The 25,427-nt window shown below is 38.7% G+C and overlaps 1 protein-coding gene across 1 annotated transcript in view; it reads left to right on the top strand.

Annotated features, from left to right (window-relative positions):
* LOC308298654 (NACHT, LRR and PYD domains-containing protein 3-like) overlaps positions 1–19,712 on the top strand; it is a gene marked incomplete at its 3' end in the record, with an annotated part of 72,194 nt that extends 52,482 nt beyond the window's left edge. Inside the window, exons 14-18 of the mRNA XM_080742297.1 lie at positions 561–2,457; positions 3,636–3,812; positions 4,325–4,453; positions 5,824–5,873; positions 19,174–19,712. Of these exons, the coding sequence (XP_080598423.1) occupies positions 561–2,457; positions 3,636–3,812; positions 4,325–4,453; positions 5,824–5,873; positions 19,174–19,712 (2,792 nt within the window). The remainder of the gene's footprint in view (positions 1–560; positions 2,458–3,635; positions 3,813–4,324; positions 4,454–5,823; positions 5,874–19,173) is intronic.
* Positions 19,713–25,427: the final 5,715 nt, after the last annotated feature.

The following is a 25,427-nucleotide window of genomic DNA, read 5'->3' on the forward strand; positions in this document are numbered from 1 at the left end:
AAATATATTAGCTCTAATTACCAACACATTATTTCTTATTATGGCTTTATTCTGTCTTATTATGTCTTAAAGTGTACTGTAAAAGAGGATGGGACCCTTCAGGCTAGATTTCAGTGGCAGTGTAAAGCAGGCCTAAATGTCCACAATGTGTCATCAGTATCCATGTTTAAATAATGATGCTAAACATGTATCAACTCTGTATGAAAACCAGTGATCCACTGTTGTTTCTTTTGCCTGCTTTTCTTAGTTTTCTTAACCTCTTAAACCCTCAGATAGATAGATAGATACCTTTATTATCCCAAGGGGGAAACTCAGTAACTCAGGGCTCTATACTAGTGTATTTTCTGTTTTCATGAAATATCTTCGCTGAAAATAACAGATCTACAAGCTTACATATCAGCTTGCAAGCTTGTAGATCTGCTATTTTCTGTCAAGGTTTTCCCCATAATACAGATGCCGGGGTTTAAGTCGTTAAATTAATAATGTGCAAATACAGTTGTGAGGATGTAAAGTTATAAATTCAACTGAATGTTTAAAATGTCTTCATTGTCTTCTCATAGCAGGTGTCAGTCCACAGGAGGTTCTAAAGGTTTATAAGGTCGGTTTGAACCGTCTTGATCGTGTGACATACGTCACTGAAGTGCCCTCCCTCAGCAGCATCTACACAGAGCTCTACATCTCAGCGGGAGAGAGTGAAGGGGTTAATACCCAACATGAGGTCTGGCAGCTCGAGACAGCTTCCAAGAAGAAGACCCTCCATGACCAACCAATCAAATGCTGTGACATCTTTAAGCCCCTCCTCCTTGGCAGAGACAAACCCATGAGAAGAGTTCTGACCAAGGGCATCGCTGGCATTGGAAAAACCTTCTCTGTGCGTAAGTTCACTCTGGACTGGGCAAGGGGTTTGGAAAATCAAGATGTCATTCTCCTGGTTCCCTTCTCATTCCGGGAGCTGAACTTGGTCAGAGATGAGCAGCACAGTCTTCTCTCACTGATCCATCGTTTCCACCCAGAATTAAAGAAGGTCACAGCAGAGCAGCTCGCTGTCTGGAAGGTTGGCCTCATCTTTGATGGTCTGGATGAAAGCAGGTTTCCGCTGAAATTCGAGAACATTCGCATTGGTTCTCATGTCTTCCAAGAGAATGCCATTGTTTCTGATGTCACAGTGACATCATCAGTGGACCTGCTGTTGACAAACCTCATCGAGGGGAATCTGCTCCCCTCAGCCCTCCTCTGGATAACTACCAGACCTGCAGCAGCCAATCAGATCCCTCCTGATTGTGTTGACCTGGAGACAGAAGTACGAGGGTTCACAGACCCCCAGAAGGAGGAGTTTTTCAGGAAGAGATTCAGTGATGAGAAGCTGGCCAGCAAAATCATCTCACACGTGAAGACATCAAAGAGCCTCCACATCATGTGTCACATCCCAGTTTTCTGTTCCATCACCGCTACCGTTCTGGAGGACATGTTGAAGACAGACGAGACAGAACAGCTGCCCACGACCCAGACTCAGATGTACAGCCACTTCCTGTCGGTCCAGACAAAGAGGAAGTGGAAGAAGTATGATGACAGTCATGATGTGAATCAACAGCAGCTCATGGAGAAGGACAGGGAGGTTCTTCTGAAGCTGGGCAGGCTGGCGTTTGAACATCTGGAGAAAGGCAGCGTCATGTTCTACCAAGAAGACCTGGAAGAGTGTGGCCTTGATATGAAAGAAGCCTCACTGTACTCAGGAGTGTGCACAGAGATCTTCAAAGAAGAGACTGTTCAATCTGAGAGAAAGGTCTACAGCTTTGTTCATCTGAGCATCCAGGAGTTTATGGCTGCAGTCTACCTGTTCCACTGTTTCACACAGAAGAACATGAAGGTACTGAAGATGTTCCTGGGAGAAGAAGACAAAGAGGAGAAGAAGATACGGAGGAGGAGGATGATGGGAGGAAGACGAGAAGAAGAAGAAGAGGAAGAAGAAGAAGAAGAAGAAGAAATGACTCTGGAAGTCTTCCTGTACAGAGTCATGGTAAAATCCCAGCAGAGTAAAAATGGCCACCTGGACCTCTTTGTCCGCTTCCTTCATGGCCTCTTACTGGAGTCCAACCAGAGTCTGTTAGGAGGCCTACTGGTTCAGAAAGAGAACCGTCCAGAGACCATCCAGAGAGTCATCAACAACCTGAAGAGGATGACCGATGAAGATCTCTCTCCTTTTGTTCCTATCTCTCCTGAGAGAATGATCAACATCTTCCACTGTTTTATGGAGATGAACGACCACTCAGTACTTCAGGAGATCCAACAGTACCTGGAGTCAGGTACAGAACTGTCTCCATCCCAGTGTTCAGCTCTGGCCGCCATGCTGCTGATGTCAGAGGATGTTCTGGATGAGTTCAACCTGGACAAATACAACACATCAAAGAGGGGGCGAGGAAGACTGATCCCAGCTGTGAGGAACTGCAGGAAGGCTCGGTTAGTATTCATGTGAATAGAAACATCCTAGAGTCAATCTGCCATTACAGTTAACATTATAATTAGAAATGAAAGTTACAATAATACTGTTTGTTTCTCAAACAGTGACTGGTGGTATTTATGTGCAAAATCCAAAGTAAATCAGGGTACAAACTAAAGTAAGAGTCTAAATCCCTGCTGGTTGCTCCCACCAGACCAGTGGTTTGAACCCACTGACACTGGCTGAACCCACCAGACCTGTGAAACCACTGACACTCAGTAGTGGAACTTAAAATAAAAATCACACCCAGTGTGGAGTGAACGGTGCCTTTTATGAGTTAATTACAATGTCCCTCCAGACGGATATACACACAAAGCCAAATGTAGGAGCGGTTAGCACCGCTCATTATTATTTTCAATGGGTCTCTTTCACTCAGCTCTTTACATTTCTGCTATATTCTTTACTATAGGTTTGCTTCTAAATAAGGAGCCACGTCTGATTCATGACAGGCTGTGTAAAGCCTTGATGTGTGCATCTCAGGTTCATCAGATGATGAATTCCACCAAATCAAATGTGCCTTCATGTCTTCATCATTTGCATTGTTCCATGTTTAACGCCATAGAAGACAACCGGAATATCCAACGTTAAACCAGCTTCACTGTGGTGAAAGCACTCTGTAGTACAAGTTCTAAGGCATCAGATCTATAAGCTTACAAGGCTTTGCATCGCAACACCTTGACAGCTTGTAGATCTGGTTTATTTGGAATTACCAAAGCTGTAGTAAAGCTGAATATCTCTATGGACAACTTATAGTGTCGGTGCTTCACCTCGAAGCCAGATCAAAGCCTGCAGCTGTGGCCCAGCTTGAGGAGACAGGGATGAGAAATAGAGAGACTGAATGCTGGTCTCTAGCAGCTTGTTTGTAAAACTTTTACACAGTTTAGACAGTAAATATGCAATGTAGTTCAGTCTTCATTTCACACCTTTAACTGCTGGTTGAAATCTTTTATATCAAAATTGCCATCCTCCTACGTACAGTCATTCTGTGCTGTCAAGTGGTGTTGTCTATTCCACACTCTGCTCCACGAAATATTGTTTATGTCTGGATAACTAGATAGGAGATATTTTACTTAACTTCCATGAAGTGAAGTATTTATAATTTGTTGTTGATAAACTCTTATTTAATCTACATTTACAGACTTGTTGGCTGTGACCTCAAACAGACAGATCTTGCAGTTGTGGCTTCAGCTCTCAGCTCTAATCCTTCCCATTTGAGAGAATTGGACCTCAGTGAAAACAACCTGAACGACTCGGGACTAGTGGAGCTGCTCTGTGAAGGACTGAAGAGTCTTCACTGTAGGCTGGAGATTCTACGGTAAGATACCTTTACCTGGTTTATTTTTGATCAATTCTGTTTTATTGTGTACTGCATTATGTGAATATAATATGAATGCTGTGGTGAGAATGTATTAATAAGCTTGATATCATGGTAACCCAAGCCTATGTGCCTATTAGACGTTTGTGCTTGTCAGGGTGGGGGTCCCCAGTTCAAATATTATTATTTTGGGGGGTCAGGGTTCGTTTTAATTAAACTAAAGCATCCTGGTGTGAAGGCACCATAAGTGGACAAGAGAGTCTTTATTTTCTTTCTTGTTGTCTTTTTTCACCTCTTGGTCCAAAACCCTGACATCACAGCCTGGTCCTTATATAGATGGCTGTAAACAGATTCTTTATTTATAAATGAATATATTAATAAATACATGAAGTAATTAATGAATGCATTAATGAATTAATTAATTCATTCATTAATGAATTCATTAATTCATTCATTCATTCATTCAAATCAGACAATCAATCAATCATTCTGGTGTTTCATTCTTCATTCAGACTGGCTGACTGCTACTTGTCAGAGAGATGCTGTGAACTTCTAGTCTCAGCTGTAAGCTCTCATCCCTCCCTAAGAGAGCTGGACCTGAGCTCCAGCATGGTGAATGTTCCAGTCCTGGAGAACTGCAAGTGAGTAGACTTGGACTGTGTCCATGTTGGATAGAGCACTGAATGTGCAGTGTTTCCCTCATGTGTCTCTTAACAGTGTATTCACTCTGACACAAAGTCACTCATAGATGTGTGTGTATTTGTGTATTTAGTTTGAACAAAGTGTGTTATTCCTCGCTAATGTTTCACTGGCCACCTATCCTAGAATTCCCTTTTATTTGTTGATTAAATTGTCAATACATTTAGTCATGGTTTTAGTCACCAAAGCTTAGTCTTTTTGTAGTTTTTATTTAGGTTTTGGCAGTGAAAAAGGTAGTCAACCAATTTTTCGTCATAGTTTTAGCCGACAAAATCAACACTAGGTGAGTAAGGCAGGAGGCAGTAGGAAATAAACAGTGTTCATGCATGATAGTCATGCATTATTTTCATCTTCACATGTCAGTTTTAGATCTGACATTCAGGCGAATAATTCTTAATCTGTGTTTTAACATATTTTTGACTGAGCTAATAATGCTCTACTGTAAAGTTTGCAGTGCAATGAGCATCTAGTTGTTTGACTAATTGTCTAATTGGAAAAGGACAGGTTACAACTCACTCCTTAATTCATGCTGTGTGTGTGTGTGTGTGTGTGTGTGTGTGTGTGTGTGTGTGTGTGTGTGTGTGTGTGTGTGTGTGTGTGTGTGTGTGTGTGTGTGTGTGTGTGTGTGTGTGTGTGTGTGTGTGTGTGAGAGAGAGTGTGCGTGTGTGTGTGTGTGTGTGTGTGTGTGTGAGAGTGAGAGAGAGTGTGTGTGTGTGTGTGTGTGTGTGTGTGTGTGTGTGTGTGTGTGTGTGTGTGTGTGTGTGTGTGTGTGTGTGTGTGTGTGTGTGTGTGTGTGTGTGTGTGTGTGTGTGTGTTGCCATAGCAATAGGAACACAACTGTACTATTTTTCACAGAGCTGTAAACTACCTCGATATGGGAAGAGTTTCTAGATGTGATCTGGATCATTCTATGGTAGTGGAATCATACTGTAGCTCAGCTTCAAGGGAACTGCCCATAAGTCTGACAGACATGATGACATCTCATTATTCTGACTACGTGGCTACATGTGCGGTTAGGGTTAGTAATGGGGCGAGTCGGACAAACGCAACATCGGAGTAATGCGCCATCGGAACAATGACACAGCATTGATGAATATGTTGAATCCTACTTCACAGTACTGTCCCATACAGTATATGTGCAGTCTTTGACAATTTGTGTAGTCACTGTTATGCTTTGATTTGCACAGTGTACAGTTTTGCAAAGTGTAAATAGACACTTAAGTTAGTAGATAATGACAGGAGAAACATTGTAGTGTCAGATAGTGGAGACGTTGTGTTAGACATTGATGCATTGTTGATCTACTTCCTACAGAGTGAAACATGGAGGAGAAGCTTGGCTTAATCCTCAACTCATTACCAGATGTGAGTATCTGTCTGTCTGTGTCAATATCACAACAATTAACATTGTATACACTGAACTAAAATAAACATCAGTCTTAAAATGATGTACAGATCAATCAACCGTTTTAGCTTTAAAATAAGAAAAAAGAATTGCCCAGCAACTGTTATTTCCTACACTGGACTATGGTGATATAATTTACCAGAACACCTCTGAAACACATCTCCATTCATTAACCGTTGCCTATAATAGTATTTGTAGATTTGTTTTAAGGTGTACTTATCTTACTCATCATTGTGTTATGTATGAATCATTGAACTGGTTATCACCCCAAGCTAGGAGACATTTTCATTGGTTACTTTTTGTTTTCAAATGTTTCAAATTTTAATTATCCAACAAAGACATACTCAACATCTCTTTTTCATAATGCCCAGCATTATTAAAGAAATTGTGAGACGTGATTTTAACACATTTCCTGCCCCCATTAAATCTCTTTGAAGTCTCTCCCTGCCACGAGTCTCCATAGACTTCCATTTAATTCATAGTGCACGGATCATGCACGCCCATGCCTAGATCATGCACCACGTGTGTGCAGGCTGTTCACAGCTTTCAAACAAAAAAAAATCCGCTTGGAAATCCGTTCAGGCATTCATGAGATAACAGCCATTATCTTTTCTTCATTTGTAAACAAAAATGGCCGCCATGTTTGAAAGATGGGGTTGGTATGGGGGTTAAACATGCAATTTTGCGATCGCGATCATGCCTAGTAGTTAGAAGGAGGTCCAATTTTCTTTTTCAAAATGGCTGCCAACTCGGGCAACTCGGGCTGTGGCAGTTTTAAGATAATGTTGATTTTGTTGACTAAAACTATGACAAAAAATGTTTTGTCGGCTACCTTTTTTCACTGAAGAAAACAAAATAAAAAGTAAGCTATGATGACTAAAACTAAGACTAATTAAAGCTGCAAGCAGCAATGACCGGGCCCTCGGAGATCTACCCACATCACAAGGGGTAGCAGCCAATTAGCATTAGAATTTAAGAATCAGCATTAGCATGTGTTAGCATTAGCATTTGTTAACATTAGCATTAGCATTTGTTAACATTAGCATTAGCATTTTTTTTGTTTGTTATTATTAGCATGTGTTAGCATTTGTTAGCATTAGCATTTGTTAGCATTAGCATTAGCATTTGTTAGCATTAGCATGTGTTAGCATTAGCATGTTTAGCATTAGCATTTTTAGCATTAGCATGTGTTAGCATTAGCATGTGTTAGCATTAGCATGTGTTAGCATTAGCATGTTAGCATTAGCATGTTAGCATCAGCATTTGTTAGCATTGGCATTAGCATGTTAGCATTAGCATTTGTTAGCATTAGCATTAGCATGTTAGCATTAGCATTAGCATTTGTTAGCATTAGCATTAGCATTTGTTAGCATTAGCATGTTAGCATTAGCATTAGCATTTGTTAGCATTAGCATGTTAGCATTAGCATTGTTTAGCATTAGCATTAGCAACATTTTTGAGAAAAAAAATTGACAAAAAAAAAAGTTGTGAAAAAAAAATTTGAGAAAAAAAAATTGAGAAAAAAAAGTTTTTGAGAAAAAAAAATTTGAGAAAAAAAATTTGAGAAAAAAAAATTTGAGACAAAAAAATTGAGAAAAAAAATTTTGAGAAAAAAAAATGTTATGACACCAGCCGCGAGTCTGTACGACAAACGGTTCATGAGTTATAGAGGCACTTCCTGTTTGGTGAAGGGCACTTCCTGTTTGGCGAAGGAAGCGTCAATTAAGGTTAAGGACTCTTAATCAAGTCATATGATACCAGCCACAACTCTGTACGATAAACGGTTGATGAGTAACAGCCAAAAAAAGGAACAATCAAGTATGGACCAATCAGAAGAGGGGGCACTTCCTGTTTGGTGAATGAAGTTTGACGCTTCGCCACGGGCACGCCGTTTTACGAAAACTCAGGATTTTGATAACTTTTTGTCGTTAAGGTGTCTTGAGTATGCCGAGCGAATGTGAAGTTGATCCGATTAACCCCCTAGGAGGAGTTCGTTAAAGTGCGACACGTGAAAACGGCCAAAAATACACCAAAACGCCACTAATTAGTCAAAATGGCTGACTTCCTGTTTGGTTTCGGACGTGGCGCCGAGAGACTTTGTTGTGAGTCCGGACACGATAGAGATGTGTACCGATTTTCGTACGTGTAGGTGAAACCGTGTGGTGGGGCTTGAGGCACGAAGTTTTGTAGGGGGCGCTGTTGCGCCATTAGGCCACGCCCCCTTTTATTTTTTTTTAAATACGTACATTTTCGCCACTTGTGATGTGTGTGCAAAGTTGCGCAACTTTTTGAGTACGTTTTGCGCCTCAAAAACGCGATTTACTTTCGGGAAAATAATAATAATAATAATTAAAGCTGCAAGCAGCAATGGACGGGCCCTCGGAGCTCTTCCCACGTCACAAGGCCAGCAGCCAATCAGAAACCAAACAGGAAGTCAGCCATTTCGACTAATTAGTGGCGTTTTGGCGCATTTTTGGCCGCTATCACGGGTCGCACTTTAACGATAGTTTAACGTTTTTCTCAAAAAAAAATTTGAGAAAAAAAATTTGAGAAAAAAAAAATTGAGAAAAAAAAATGTTGAGAAAAAAATTTTTTGAGAAAAAAATGTTTTGAGAAAAAAAAAATGAGAAAAAAAAATTTGAGAAAAAAAAAATTTGAGAAAAAAAATTTGAGAAAAAAAAAAATTTGAGAAAAAAAAATTTTGAGGAAAAAAAAAATTAAGAAAAAAAAATTGAGAAAAAAAAAATTTGAGAAAAAAAAATTTGAGAAAAAAAAATTTGAGAAAAAAAAATTTGAGAAAAAAAAATTTTTGAGAAAAAAAATTGAGAAAAAAAATGTTGAGAAAAAAAAAATGTTATGACACCAGCCGCGAGTCTGTACGACAAACGGTTCATGAGTTATAGAGGCACTTCCTGTTTGGTGAAGGGCACTTCCTGTTTGGCGGAGGAAGCGTCAATTAAGGTTAAGGACTCTTAATCAAGTCATATGATACCAGCCACAACTCTGTACGATAAACGGTTGATGAGTAACAGCCAAAAAAAGGAACAATGAAGTATGGACCAATCAGAACAGGGGGCACTTCCTGTTTGGTGAAGGAAGTTTGACGCTACGCCACGGGCACGCCGTTTTACGAAAACTCACGATTCGCACAACTTTTCATCGTTAAGGTGTCTTGAGTATGCCGAGCGAACTTGAAGTTGATCCGATTAACCCCCTAGGAGGAGTTCGTTAAAGTGCGACACATGAAAACGTCCAAAAATACACCAAAACGCCACTAATTAGTCAAAATGGCTGACTTCCTGTTTGGTTTCGGACGTGGCGCCGAGAGACTTTTTTGTGAGTCCGGACACAATACAGATGTGTACCGATTTTTGTACTTGTGGGTGAAACCGTCTAGTGGGGCTGTTGCGTTGAAATTTTGTAGGGGGCGCTGTTGCGCAATTAGGCCCCGCCCACTTTTTTTTTTTTTTAAATACGTAATTTTTCGCCACTTGTGATGTGCTTGCAAAGTTGCGCAACTTTTGGAGTACGTTTTGCGCCTCAAAAACGCGATTCTTTAGGGGGAAGAATAATAATAATAATTAAAGCTGCAAGCAGCAATGGACGGGCCCTCGGAGCTCTTCCCACGTCACAAGGCCAGCAGCCAATCAGAAACCAAACAGGAAGTCAGCCATTTCGACTAATTAGTGGCGTTTTGGCGCATTTTTGGCCGCTATCACGGGTCGCACTTTAACGATAGTTTAACGTTTTTCTCAAAAAAAAATTTGAGAAAAAAAATTTGAGAAAAAAAAATTTGAGAAAAAAAAATGTTGAGAAAAAAAATTTTTGAGAAAAAAATGTTTTGAGAAAAAAAAATTGAGAAAAAAAAATTTGAGAAAAAAAAAATTTGAGAAAAAAAATTTGAGAAAAAAAAATTTGAGAAAAAAAAATTTTGAGGAAAAAAAAATTAAGAAAAAAAAAATTGAGAAAAAAAAATTTGAGAAAAAAAAATTTGAGAAAAAAAAATTTGAGAAAAAAAAAATTTGAGAAAAAAAAAATTTTGAGAAAAAAATGTGCGAAAAAAAATGTTGAGAAAAAAAAAATGTTATGACACCAGCCGCGAGTCTGTACGACAAACGGTTCATGAGTTATAGAGGCACTTCCTGTTTGGTGAAGGGCACTTCCTGTTTGGCGGAGGAAGCGTCAATTAAGGTTAAGGACTCTTAATCAAGTCATATGATACCAGCCACAACTCTGTACGATAAACGGTTGATGAGTAACAGCCAAAAAAAGGAACAATGAAGTATGGACCAATCAGAAGAGGGGGCACTTCCTGTTTGGTGAAGGAAGTTTGACGCTACGCCACGGGCACGCCGTTTTACGAAAACTCACGATTCGCACAACTTTTCATCGTTAAGGTGTCTTGAGTATGCCGAGCGAACTTGAAGTTGATCCGATTAACCCCCTAGGAGGAGTTCGTTAAAGTGCGACCCGTGAAAACGGCCAAAAATACACCAAAACGCCACTAATTAGTCAAAATGGCTGACTTCCTGTTTGGTTTCGGACGTGGCGCCGAGAGACTTTTTTGTGAGTCCGGACACAATACAGATGTGTACCGATTTTTGTACTTGTGGGTGAAACCGTCTAGTGGGGCTGTTGCGTTGAAATTTTGTAGGGGGCGCTGTTGCGCAATTAGGCCCCGCCCACTTTTTTTTTTTTTTAAATACGTAATTTTTCGCCACTTGTGATGTGCTTGCAAAGTTGCGCAACTTTTGGAGTACGTTTTGCGCCTCAAAAACGCGATTCTTTAGGGGGAAGAATAATAATAATAATAATAATAATAATCTTTGCAATTACAATAGGGTCCTCACACTGTGTGTGCTCGGGCCCTAATTAAAGCTGCAAGCAGCAATGGACGGGCCCTCGGAGCTCTTCCCACGTCACAAGGCCAGCAGCCAATCAGAAACCAAACAGGAAGTCAGCCATTTCGACTAATTAGTGGCGTTTTGGCGCATTTTTGGCCGCTATCACGGGTCGCACTTTAACGATAGTTTAACGTTTTTCTCCAAAAAATATTTGAGAAAAAAAATTTGAGAAAAAAAAATTTGAGAAAAAAAAATGTTGAGAAAAAAATTTTTTGAGAAAAAAATGTTTTGAGAAAAAAAAATTGAGAAAAAAAAATTTGAGAAAAAAAAAATTTGAGAAAAAAAATTTGAGAAAAAAAAATTTTGAGAAAAAAAAATTTTGAGGAAAAAAAAATTAAGAAAAAAAAAATTGAGAAAAAAAAAATTTGAGAAAAAAAAAATTGAGAAAAAAAAATTTGAGAAAAAAAATTTGAGAAAAAAAAAATTTGAGAAAAAAAAATTTGAGAAAAAAAAATTTGAGAAAAAAAATTTGAGAAAAAAAAATTTGAGAAAAAAAAATTTTTGAGAAAAAAAATTGAGAAAAAAAATGTTGAGAAAAAAAAAATGTTATGACACCAGCCGCCATTCTGTACGACAAACGGTTCATGAGTTATAGAGGCACTTCCTGTTTGGTGAAGGGCACTTCCTGTTTGGCGGAGGAAGCGTCAATTAAGGTTAAGGACTCTTAATCAAGTCATATGATACCAGCCACAACTCTGTACGATAAACGGTTGATGAGTAACAGCCAAAAAAAGGAACAATGAAGTATGGACCAATCAGAAGAGGGGGCACTTCCTGTTTGGTGAAGGAAGTTTGACGCTACGCCACGGGCACGCCGTTTTACGAAAACTCACGATTCGCACAACTTTTCATCGTTAAGGTGTCTTGAGTATGCCGAGCGAACTTGAAGTTGATCCGATTAACCCCCTAGGAGGAGTTCGTTAAAGTGCGACACATGAAAACGTCCAAAAATACACCAAAACGCCACTAATTAGTCAAAATGGCTGACTTCCTGTTTGGTTTCGGACGTGGCGCCGAGAGACTTTTTTGTGAGTCCGGACACAATACAGATGTGTACCGATTTTTGTACTTGTGGGTGAAACCGTCTAGTGGGGCTGTTGCGTTGAAATTTTGTAGGGGGCGCTGTTGCGCAATTAGGCCCCGCCCACTTTTTTTTTTTTTTAAATACGTAATTTTTCGCCACTTGTGATGTGCTTGCAAAGTTGCGCAACTTTTGGAGTACGTTTTGCGCCTCAAAAACGCGATTCTTTAGGGGGAAGAATAATAATAATTAAAGCTGCAAGCAGCAATGGACGGGCCCTCGGAGCTCTTCCCACGTCACAAGGCCAGCAGCCAATCAGAAACCAAACAGGAAGTCAGCCATTTCGACTAATTAGTGGCGTTTTGGCGCATTTTTGGCCGCTATCACGGGTCGCACTTTAACGATAGTTTAACGTTTTTCTCAAAAAAAAATTTGAGAAAAAAAAGTTGAGAAAAAAAAATTTGAGAAAAAAAAATGTTGAGAAAAAAAATTTGAGAAAAAAATGTTTTGAGAAAAAAAAATTGAGAAAAAAAAATTTGAGAAAAAAAAAATTTGAGAAAAAAAATTTGAGAAAAAAAAAATTTGAGAAAAAAAAATTTTGAGGAAAAAAAAAATTAAGAAAAAAAAAATTGAGAAAAAAAAAATTTGAGAAAAAAAAATTTGAGAAAAAAAAATTTGAGAAAAAAAAATTTGAGAAAAAAAAAATTTGAGAAAAAAAAAAAATTGAGAAAAAAAATTGAGAAAAAAAATGTTGAGGAAAAAAAAATGTTATGACACCAGCCGCGAGTCTGTACGACAAACGGTTCATGAGTTATAGAGGCACTTCCTGTTTGGTGAAGGGCACTTCCTGTTTGGCGGAGGAAGCGTCAATTAAGGTTAAGGACTCTTAATCAAGTCATATGATACCAGCCACAACTCTGTACGATAAACGGTTGATGAGTAACAGCCAAAAAAAGGAACAATGAAGTATGGACCAATCAGAAGAGGGGGCACTTCCTGTTTGGTGAAGGAAGTTTGACGCTACGCCACGGGCACGCCGTTTTACGAAAACTCACGATTCGCACAACTTTTCATCGTTAAGGTGTCTTGAGTATGCCGAGCGAACTTGAAGTTGATCCGATTAACCCCCTAGGAGGAGTTCGTTAAAGTGCGACACATGAAAACGTCCAAAAATACACCAAAACGCCACTAATTAGTCAAAATGGCTGACTTCCTGTTTGGTTTCGGACGTGGCGCCGAGAGACTTTTTTGTGAGTCCGGACACAATACAGATGTGTACCGATTTTTGTACTTGTGGGTGAAACCGTCTAGTGGGGCTGTTGCGTTGAAATTTTGTAGGGGGCGCTGTTGCGCAATTAGGCCCCGCCCACTTTTTTTTTTTTTTAAATACGTAATTTTTCGCCACTTGTGATGTGCTTGCAAAGTTGCGCAACTTTTGGAGTACGTTTTGCGCCTCAAAAACGCGATTCTTTAGGGGGAAGAATAATAATAATTAAAGCTGCAAGCAGCAATGGACGGGCCCTCGGAGCTCTTCCCACGTCACAAGGCCAGCAGCCAATCAGAAACCAAACAGGAAGTCAGCCATTTCGACTAATTAGTGGCGTTTTGGCGCATTTTTGGCCGCTATCACGGGTCGCACTTTAACGATAGTTTAACGTTTTTCTCAAAAAAAAAATTTGAGAAAAAAAATTTGAGAAAAAAAAATTTGAGAAAAAAAAAATTTGAGAAAAAAAAAATTTGAGAAAAAAAAATTTTGAGGAAAAAAAAAATTAAGAAAAAAAAAATTGAGAAAAAAAAAATTTGAGAAAAAAAAATTTGAGAAAAAAAAATTTGAGAAAAAAAAATTTGAGAAAAAAAAAATTTGAGAAAAAAAAAATTTTGAGAAAAAAAATTGAGAAAAAAAATGTTGAGAAAAAAAAAATGTTATGACACCAGCCGCGAGTCTGTACGACAAACGGTTCATGAGTTATAGAGGCACTTCCTGTTTGGTGAAGGGCACTTCCTGTTTGGCGGAGGAAGCGTCAATTAAGGTTAAGGACTCTTAATCAAGTCATATGATACCAGCCACAACTCTGTACGATAAACGGTTGATGAGTAACAGCCAAAAAAAGGAACAATGAAGTATGGACCAATCAGAAGAGGGGGCACTTCCTGTTTGGTGAAGGAAGTTTGACGCTACGCCACGGGCACGCCGTTTTACGAAAACTCACGATTCGCACAACTTTTCATCGTTAAGGTGTCTTGAGTATGCCGAGCGAACTTGAAGTTGATCCGATTAACCCCCTAGGAGGAGTTCGTTAAAGTGCGACACATGAAAACGTCCAAAAATACACCAAAACGCCACTAATTAGTCAAAATGGCTGACTTCCTGTTTGGTTTCGGACGTGGCGCCGAGAGACTTTTTTGTGAGTCCGGACACAATACAGATGTGTACCGATTTTTGTACTTGTGGGTGAAACCGTCTAGTGGGGCTGTTGCGTTGAAATTTTGTAGGGGGCGCTGTTGCGCAATTAGGCCCCGCCCACTTTTTTTTTTTTTTAAATACGTAATTTTTCGCCACTTGTGATGTGCTTGCAAAGTTGCGCAACTTTTGGAGTACGTTTTGCGCCTCAAAAACGCGATTCTTTAGGGGGAAGAATAATAATAATCTTTGCAATTACAATAGGGTCCTCACACTGTGTGTGCTCGGGCCCTAATAATTAAAGCTGCAAGCAGCAATGGACGGGCCCTCGGAGCTCTTCCCACGTCACAAGGCCAGCAGCCAATCAGAAACCAAACAGGAAGTCAGCCATTTCGACTAATTAGTGGCGTTTTGGCGCATTTTTGGCCGCTATCACGGGTCGCACTTTAACGATAGTTTAACGTTTTTCTCAAAAAAAAATTTGAGAAAAAAAATTTGAGAAAAAAAAATTTGAGAAAAAAAAAATTTGAGAAAAAAAATTTGAGAAAAAAAAAAATTTGAGAAAAAAAAAATTTGAGGAAAAAAAAAATTAAGAAAAAAAAAATTGAGAAAAAAAAAATTTGAGAAAAAAAAATTTGAGAAAAAAAAATTTGAGAAAAAAAAATTTGAGGAAAAAAAATTGAGAAAAAAAAATGTTGAGAAAAAAAATTGAGAAAAAAATGTTGAGAAAAAAAAAATGTTATGACACCAGCCGCGAGTCTGTACGACAAACGGTTCATGAGTTATAGAGGCACTTCCTGTTTGGTGAAGGGCACTTCCTGTTTGGCGGAGGAAGCGTCAATTAAGGTTAAGGACTCTTAATCAAGTCATATGATACCAGCCACAACTCTGTACGATAAACGGTTGATGAGTAACAGCCAAAAAAAGGAACAATGAAGTATGGACCAATCAGAAGAGGGGGCACTTCCTGTTTGGTGAAGGAAGTTTGACGCTACGCCACGGGCACGCCGTTTTACGAAAACTCACGATTCGCACAACTTTTCATCGTTAAGGTGTCTTGAGTATGCCGAGCGAACTTGAAGTTGATCCGATTAACCCCCTAGGAGGAGTTCGTTAAAGTGCGACACATGAAAACGTCCAAAAATACACCAAAACGCCACTAATTAGTCAAAATGGCTGACTTCCTGTTTGGTTTCGGACGTGGCGCCGAGAGACTTTTTTGTGAGTCCGGACACAATACAGATGTGTACCGATTTTTGTACTTGTGGGTGAAACCGTCTAGTGGGGCTGTTGCGTTGAAATTTTGTAGGGGGCGCTGTTGCGCAATTAGGCCCCGCCCACTTTTTTTTTTTTTTAAATACGTAATTTTTCGCCACTTGTGATGTGCTTGCAAAGTTGCGCAACTTTTGGAGTACGTTTTGCGCCTCAAAAACGCGATTCTTTAGGGGGAAGAATAATAATAATAATAATAATAATAATCTTTGCAATTACAATAGGGTCCTCACACTGTGTGTGCTCGGGCCCTAATTAAAGCTGCAAGCAGCAATGGACGGGCCCTCGGAGCTCTTCCCACGTCACAAGGCCAGCAGCCAATCAGAAACCAAACAGGAAGTCAGCCATTTCGACTAATTAGTGGCGTTTTGGCGCATTTTTGGCCGCTATCACGGGTCGCACTTTAACGATAGTTTAACGTTTTTCTCAAAAAAAAATTTGAGAAAAAAAAATTTGAGAAAAAAAAATTTGAGAAAAAAAAATGTTGAGAAAAAAATGTTTTGAGAAAAAAAAATTGAGAAAAAAAAATTTGAGAAAAAAAAATTTGAGAAAAAAAATTTGAGAAAAAAAAAAATTTGAGAAAAAAAAATTTTGAGGAAAAAAAAAATTAAGAAAAAGAAAATTGAGAAAAAAAAAATTTGAGAAAAAAAAATTTGAGAAAAAAAAATTTGAGAAAAAAAAATTTGAGAAAAAAAAATTTGAGAAAAAAAAATTTTTGAGAAAAAAAATTGAGAAAAAAAATGTTGAGAAAAAAAAAATGTTATGACACCAGCCGCGAGTCTGTACGACAAACGGTTCATGAGTTATAGAGGCACTTCCTGTTTGGTGAAGGGCACTTCCTGTTTGGCGGAGGAAGCGTCAATTAAGGTTAAGGACTCTTAATCAAGTCATATGATACCAGCCACAACTCTGTACGATAAACGGTTGATGAGTAACAGCCAAAAAAAGGAACAATGAAGTATGGACCAATCAGAAGAGGGGGCACTTCCTGTTTGGTGAAGGAAGTTTGACGCTACGCCACGGGCACGCCGTTTTACGAAAACTCACGATTCGCACAACTTTTCATCGTTAAGGTGTCTTGAGTATGCCGAGCGAACTTGAAGTTGATCCGATTAACCCCCTAGGAGGAGTTCGTTAAAGTGCGACACGTGAAAACGGCCAAAAATACACCAAAACGCCACTAATTAGTCAAAATGGCTGACTTCCTGTTTGGTTTCGGACGTGGCGCCGAGAGACTTTGTTGTGAGTCCGGACACGATAGAGATGTGTACCGATTTTCGTACGTGTAGGTGAAACCGTGTGGTGGGGCTTGAGGCACGAAGTTTTGTAGGGGGCGCTGTTGCGCCATTAGGCCACGCCCCCTTTTATTTTTTTTTAAATACGTAAATTTTCGCCACTTGTGATGTGTGTGCAAAGTTGCGCAACTTTTTGAGTACGTTTTGCGCCTCAAAAACGCGATTTACTTTCGGGAAAATAATAATAATAATAATCTTTGCAAATACAATAGGGTCCTCTCACACTGTGTGTGCTCGGGCCCTAATTAAAGCTGCAAGCAGCAATGACCGGGCCCTCGCAGCTCTACCCACGTCACAAGGCCAGCAGCCAATCAGAAACCAAACAGGAAGTCAGCCATTTCGACTAATTAGTGGCGTTTTGGCGCATTTTTGGCCGTTATCACGGGTCGCACTTTAACGATAGTTTAAAGTTTTTCTCAAAAAAAAATGTTTGAGAAAAAAAAATTGAGAAAAAAAAATTTGAGAAAAAAAAAATTTGAGAAAAAAAAAATTTGAGAAAAAAAAAATTTGAGAAAAAAAAATTGAGAAAAAAAAATTTGAGAAAAAAAAATTTTGAGAAAAAAAAAATTTGAGAAAAAAAATTGAGAAAAAAAAATTTGAGAAAAAAAAATTTTTGAGAAAAAAAAAATTTGAGAAAAAAAAAATTTGAGAAAAAAAAATTTTTTTTGAGAAAAAAAAAATTTTTGAGAAAAAAAAATGTTTTGAGAAAAAAAAAATGTATGACACCAGCCGCGAGTCTGTACGACAAACGGTTCATGAGTTATAGAGGCACTTCCTGTTTGGTGAAGAACACTTCCTGTTTGGCGAAGGAAGCGTCAATTAAGGTTAAGGACTCTTAATCAAGTCATATGATACCAGCCACAACTCTGTACGATAAACGGTTGATGAGTAACAGCCAAAAAAGGAACAATCAAGTTTCGGCGAATCAGAAGAGGGGGCGGGGCTTAGTTAAACCAATTAAGGTGAAGGACACTTAGTCAAGTCATATGATACCAGCCACAACTCTGTACGATAAACGGTTGATGAGTAACAGCCAAAAAAAGGAACAATCAAGTATGGACCAATCAGAAGAGGGGGCACTTCCTGTTTGGTGAAGGAAGTTTGACACTTCGCCACGGGCACGCCGTTTTACGAAAACTCACGATTCGCACAACTTTTCATCGTTAAGGTGTCTTGAGTATGCCGACCGAACTTGAAGTTGATCCGATTAACCCCCTAGGAGGAGTTCGTTAAAGTGTGACGCGTGAAAACGGCCAAAAACACACCAAAACGCCACTAATTAGTCAAAATGGCTGACTTCCTGTTTGGTTTCGGACGTGGTGCCGAGAGACTTTTTTGTGAGTCCGGACACGATACAGATGTGTACCGATTTTCGTACGTGTAGGTGAAATCGTATGGTGGGGCTTGAGGCACAAAGTTTTGTAGGGGGCGCTGTTGCGCAATTAGCCACGCCCCCTTTTTTTTTTTGTTGAATTACGTAAATTTTCGCCACGTGTAATGTGCTTGCAAAGTTCCGCAACTTTTGGAGTACGTTTTGCCCCTCAAAAATGCGATTCTTTATCGGGAAGAATAATAATAATAATCTTTGCAATTACAATAGGGTCCTCACACACTGTGTGTGCTCGGGCCCTAATAATCTTTGCAATTACAATAGGGTCCTCACACTGTGTGTGCTCGGGCCCTAATAATCTTTGCAATTACAATAGGGTCCTCACACTGTGTGTGCTCGGGCCCTAATAATCTTTGCAAATACAATAGGGTCCTCACACACTGTGTGTGCTCGGGCCCTAAATATACTGACAATTTTGTCTACAAATAAATAGACCAACATCTTAGGGAGGGACTAGTGGAGAAGAGATCCAGTAGAAAAAGTCAGGTAATTTTATGTTTGAAAATAGCAGATCTACAAGCTCACTGTGCATCGCACTGAAATGCATTGTGAGCTTGTAGATCGGCTATTTTCAGTGTAAAATCATCCATTACATTTTAGTCGACAATCAACTGCAGATTTAGCTGGCAAAAAATCTTATATTAAATTGACTAAAACTAGACTAAAAGTTTAACATTTCAGATGACTAAAAGACTGACTAAAACTTGTGCAAAATTTGCTGTCAAAAGCAACACTAGTTTAAGACATCTTACTTTGTTGTCGTCAGGGAGAAACCTGGTTGTGAGCTTGTAGATCTGTTATTTTCACTATTTTAAATGTTTGGTAGTTTTGGACGTACAAGGTTTCCACCCGACAGCGACGATAATCCATGTTTTATCTTTTTATATTTTATTTATGAGTGAAAACAAACAAACAAACAAACAAACAAAATAAGTGAATTATGTATTTAATGTTTACTGTGTGTTTTTTCTAATCAGATTTCCATCAGCTCACTCTGGACACAAACACAGCACACAGAAAACTCTCTCTGTCTGAGAACAACAGAAAGGTGACACCGGGACAGGTTCAATCATATCCTAAACATCATGACAGGTTTGATAGACAGTTTCAGGTTCTGTGTACAGAGGGTCTGACTGGACGCTGTTACTGGGAGGTGGAGTGCAGTGGAGTGGTTTATATAGCAGTGACTTATAGAGGGATCAGCAGGAAAGGACAGGGTGATGACTGTCAGTTTGGACACAATAACAGGTCTTGGAGTCTGAACTCTGATAGTAATTTTGGTTACTATGTCACACACAATAGAGAGCAGACTCGCCTCCCTGTCAGTGCCTCTAGTGGCTCCAACAGAGTAGCAGTGTATGTGGACTGTCTTGCTGGGACTCTGTCCTTCTACACAGTGTCCTCTGACTCACTGACACACCTGTACACCTTCCACGACACATTCACTGAACCTCTCTATGCTGGGTTCAGGTTAGTGTACTCCTCCTCCTCAGTGTGTCTGTGTGAGCAGAGATAGAGTCTCTATGTGAGGGTGACATCAGGTCGCCATCGTTACTCAACATGTTTGAGTGAGTGCAGGTTGTCATGGTCTCCTGTAGATTCATTGTTTCTCTGACTTTGTCATGACAACACCCCCATGTGTTTGACCTTTGACCTTGGACCCCCATAAGACAAGATTTGCGTCATTAGTTATTTTTCAATTTTATAAAAAAATCTTAAAATAGCAAATCTACAAGCTCCAACGCATCACATTACAACACTTTGTGATCTTGTAGATCTACTATTTTCCAATAGCAAAGTAATAAGTGGCTAAGGTTGTTAAACACTGAATTTGATGCTATTAATGTATCTTTAATATTTTATCTTAGGACCCCCTGGAACCTCCTCAAGGACCCCCGGGGGCCCCTGGACTTTGAGAACCAGTAGTCTCTCATAATCAGTTTAAAGTAAACATGTTAACCCCTATATACATTGGCTATTTGAAAATAGATCTTCAAGCTCACAACATGTCGCAATGCAACGTTGTGAGCTTGTAGATCTGCTATTTATTTTATTATTCTTTTTTTTATATTTTATATTTTTCAAAATTGTAACAACACAAATCTCGTGTGGGGGTCCATGGTACAAATGTTCAAATGGGGGTCCCTGTCACAACGATGTTCAAAAGGGGGTCCCTGGTACAAATATGTTCAAATGGGGGTCCCTGGTCAAATCCATATTAATGTCAAACTCTATGGTATAAAATGAGTCGTCACCACAGGGAGCTTTAGATCTTAGATTAGATCAGATAGAAGTGCACAAACCTCCACTCCACACATTTATAAATATGTATCATAAATACTGTCCATCAATGATGATGATGTAAATATCAGTGTCACACTTGTGTCTCTTATGTTGATACAAACTCATATTTTATGTTTATTGGATTTTTGATATTTGTATACAATAGACAGAGATAAAGTGTATATTTGATCATGTAAATGTCACAGTATCAATAACGTTTCTTGTATATAAACCTTTATACCAAATCATTTGATCCCCATATATTGACTGGGGTTCCCCAGGGTTCTGTAATTATACTTTACTTTATTTGTTTATTTAGACGGGACAATGCTTATTAATGAACATTACATAAATGCAATATAAATACACCGGATTTAGCAAAGATGCTAATTCTATCCACAGTCCCCACACAAAAACATAAAACAAAACAGGCAAACTTTACATTAGTATACACAACATAAAAGTAAATATAAGAAAAGTGCGTCTATATAATTTAGCAGTGTTTTTTAAGGGCAGTACAACATTTTAACTAAAGTAACCTGTGCATAAAGTGCAGTATTGCTTTCAATTAAATAAAGGATTCAAGTAACACAGGATACACTGTCAAGGTGCACTAGACTAGGTCACAGGTTTGGTTGTTGAGTAACGTTTTTTTTTTTTTGATTGTACTTAAATGACGGACAATCCCTTATTGTCAGTGGTAGGTCATTACAGACTGAACTGAGAGGACTTTTTTTTTTTTTTACCAAAAGTGGTTTGCCAGTGCTGATTCCTCTTTCAGGCTTCCTTTTTTAAAATAATTTCTGTAATTGGTCCCCTGATTTTCCCCACCTCTACACCAAATGTCTTGGGGGAAAATAGCAGATCTACAAGCTATCTGATAGCTAAGACCTATGTCACAAAGGGACACATTGTGAGCAGTGTTCACAATGTGTCTGTGCCACATTGTGAGCTTACAGACCAATCATAAAATGACCAATTATAAAATGACTTGTCTTTTTAGTTCTACTGGATCTCCTCTCCACTAGTCCATCCCTTACATTTTAGTCTAGTTTTTATTTGTTGAAATTGTCAATATATTTAGTCATAGTGCTAGTCAGCATAATATCTGCCTGGAATGGTTCCTTATACAGGAGACTATAATGAACTAATCCATTGTGACGTGGCCTACATTGTTCCAGTTTTAACTTGATGTGAATAAAATGTCAACTTTTGTAACTTGTTGTTTTTCCTGAGCCTCCCTACGCAGGGATAAATAAATTGTTGTTTCTATTTTCATTGAAAATGACTCATTTTGCTGTCTTCACCTACCTAACCACATAAGAGCTATAGCAGTGTTTAAACATTTTACAAAAGACCCATTTCTAACTGTAATTTTTAGAAAATGATAGTTCAGCTTTTAAAAGTTTCATATTTTAAACACATTAAAGAGTTCCCTTACAATGCTCTACTACAGTGTTTCTAAAATGGGGGTACGTGTACCCCTAGAGGTACACAGAGGTACTGTACCCTAGAGGTACGCAGAAAATGCCCCCCAAAAAGAAAGATACGTAGGCGGGAGAAAAAACATGTACTGTTATGTTAAATGATGACACATGGAGAAACACGTGATAGTTGCTAACCCAAATTACATGGTATCCGGCAACTGGGATGTGTTTGAAAGTTGACACCATTTGAAACTATTTTTCCATTTCTTATTTGTGATTTTATATTCTTGAAATTGGGATTGTATAATGTTGTCGGGTAAAGGGGGTACATGGATTCAGAAATCAGGGAAAGGGGGTACTCAAGCCAAAAAAGATTGAGCAACACTGCTCTACTACTACTGTGGACGACATATCTAGATTATCTACTTTGATGCATTATCTAACTGTGTCATGTTGCTGTTTGCAGGCAGAGGGCACTAGTTAGTGGTGTGTGGGTGCTATAATGGAGGGATTCTTGGGCCTACCCAGTTCAATAAAGCTCTGTAAAACACACCAAAGTTTAAGCCTTAAATGGTGGTTGGTGAAATTCCAGTTGGTGTAGTCAGTAGTCTTTGTTTTATTTAGTTTAACCTATTGGTTCATTTGGTTACATACAGTATTATACTGGAGCATTCACTGACCTTTGCTTGCACTTAAACAGTGTTTATAATGATCCTGTCGTGTTCATTTAAAGCCTTTTTTACTGAAGACGTAACATTTTGAAAGTACTCTTTGATATCAGTGGTCTGTCTAATTTAGTTTTTTTCTTTTTTTTTAGTTTAGTTGTAGTTTATTTCGGTCATCGTTTACATTTAAAGCAACATTCCATTTGTAAAAACAAAAACAAAAAAGCAAAAAATTTCAAATAATAAAAACAGAAACAGTTAAAACAGAAAAACAAAGCAGCACAAGACTGCTAGACCGAAAAGGAGAAGGCTGAAGCTAAAGCTTATAACGCCTACCCTTCTTATTATTAATTTGTTGTATTTAACAAAACTATTGCAGAATAATTAAACAAAGCAAATCAATATATATATGACATTTAAATAATTACATTATTAACAATCTCAGGTTGTGGCCTGTAATTATACATTTTTATTCTTTTTTTGTTATTTTATTTTATTTTATTATTCATTTGTGCAGTTTATTATTCTATATTATGTATATGTATTTTTGTATCATATTACTTTTGTAGGTTCTCTTAAATTTGTATATGGAGTTACATGTTTTTAAATCATTTTCACAGCTATTCCATTTATGGATTGCTTTAGCGGATACACAATGCTTTTTGATATTAGTTCTGGACTTTGTTACCTTTAGCATATTCTTTCCCCTCAACCAATACTGGCTCTCCTTGGCTTCTAACAGCCGCTGAATGCAGGGTGGGAGTTGACCATTATGTGCCTTGTATGCTACCAGCAGAGTTTTTAGATCAACTAGATCTTCAAATTTTAGAGTATTTAATTTAATAAGGAGTGTATTTGTTGATTCATAATAGTCTGTTTTAGTTACTATTCTTATTGCTCTCTTCTGTAATGTAAATATTAGATTCGTATTGGTTTTATATGTGTTTCCCCATATCTCCACACAATATGTGATATGTGGGACCAGGAGAGAACAATATAAAATATATAGCATTTTCTGGTTTAAAATGTATTTGGTTTTATATTGTATTGCAATGATTTTAGACATTTTAACTTTTACATTATCTATATGAGACTTCCAATTTAATTTACTATCAATGATTACACCCCAAAAAAATGTATTTTCATACACTCTTTCAATATCAATATCATTAATTTAAATTTTTGGTTGATACTTTATTTTCCTTGTGCCAAAAACCATGAATTTAGTACCTACCACATCTAATCTACCACACCCAGGAGCTGTTCCAAACTCTTCCCGGAGCAGTACAGGTTGGTGTCGTCCGCAAAGAGGACATATTTAATCTAATAGTCTAGTATCGAGCTGCCTTCGACTTTCTGTGAAAGCACTCTGGTTGAACTAGATGTACTCTAAATGTGACAAAACAGTGCCCTCTAGAGGATCTTGCTTATCATAGCCACTGTTGCAGTTTGTTATGTTTATGTGGTGGTGGGACAAGACAGTGGAATAATGCTTAATGAATAATACTACTGTGAAATATATCTAGACTAGTCTGTGCATGTCGACATGACCCTGATACAGTATATGCACCATTTACGTGTGTTTTCAATGAGTAACATTCATTAGAAGGACAGAGTAACATGGTTAACATGGATTTTGAAGTGTAACAAGCTTATATATGAAGGGGGGGGTACCATGTAACTTTTTTTATAAAACAAATCTTAAAATTGTCCTAACTGTTAAATCGCTAAAGTTTTAGAACCCCCACTCTGTTATTTTCAGCTTCTGAAGCCTTCTCTTTATATGTTTTCTATGAGTTGTGAGGGGGGGAGAATTTCCCGGCAAAATGATGTCATCTCCCACATGATACACTACCGGCCAATCACAGCGCCGATCATACACCACCGGCCAATCACAGCGAGTCTTGCTGTCTCTAAAGGAAGTAGCTTCCCTCAGCAACTGTGTTTACATTGGTGAAGGAATCTTGCTTGCTACTCCCTCAATTCTGGTCTAAAAATGATGGGAGACGGCTCTACGGAATCGTATCGGCAAGGCGGAGGTGCTCGCGACGGCCGCGGTGGTCCGCGGACCCCTCCGGCCGAAAAAAGCAATACCGCTACTGACCACTAGTTGAGCAGCTTCCACAGTACAGCTTTAAATATTTAAATATTGAATATGATTGTATAATATTATATATAATATTATATTATTATTATTATTATTATTACCCCTATCGTTAAATCGGTCCACGAAGCCGAGGTCCTAGGGCTGGTGTACACGACAAATTTCCAAACCCCGCTGTGTGTTCCCTGGGGGCATGAAAAATAAGGGGGTGGGCTCTACATGTCCTCTGGGACCCCATCTACGTATGGACACCACTTGTTCGCCCATCCGTCTTACGGATGCTTTTTTATTCCATTTTATTTGTTTTAGGGTCCTATCTTGCAGTTCAAGCCTATTTCCACAGGGTGGCAGGCTACTTTCCCAACCTACTGGAGGTGAACATGCAGGGGCGTCAATTGGGTATGGCAAGCTATGGCAGCTGCCATACCTTGGCTACAGGGGGGAAATAATTAAATGTACTTTTCATCGTGCCTGTTGCTAAGGTATGCCGGTATGGCAACATGATTGGTGTCTTGCAAGACACCAGTCATGTTGCCATACCTTAGTCTTTCCTGAACTGACGCCGCTGTGAACATGTGTACACAGCCAGCATATTACTCAATGCCAAACTTTGCACACACACTCCTTGCCTGCCAATCCACAACCTCCACCCCTCCAGGGACCCCCAGGGCTTATCTCCCGATTAGGACACTTTCCAGCATAGTGACATGCAGAACAAACTGTCCATATAGTATGGTTTACATAAAAGTCAG

This window comes from Nannobrachium achirus (assembly GCF_963921795.1).
Source record: "Nannobrachium achirus genome assembly, chromosome: 14".
Taxonomy (NCBI): domain Eukaryota; kingdom Metazoa; phylum Chordata; class Actinopteri; order Myctophiformes; family Myctophidae; genus Nannobrachium; species Nannobrachium achirus.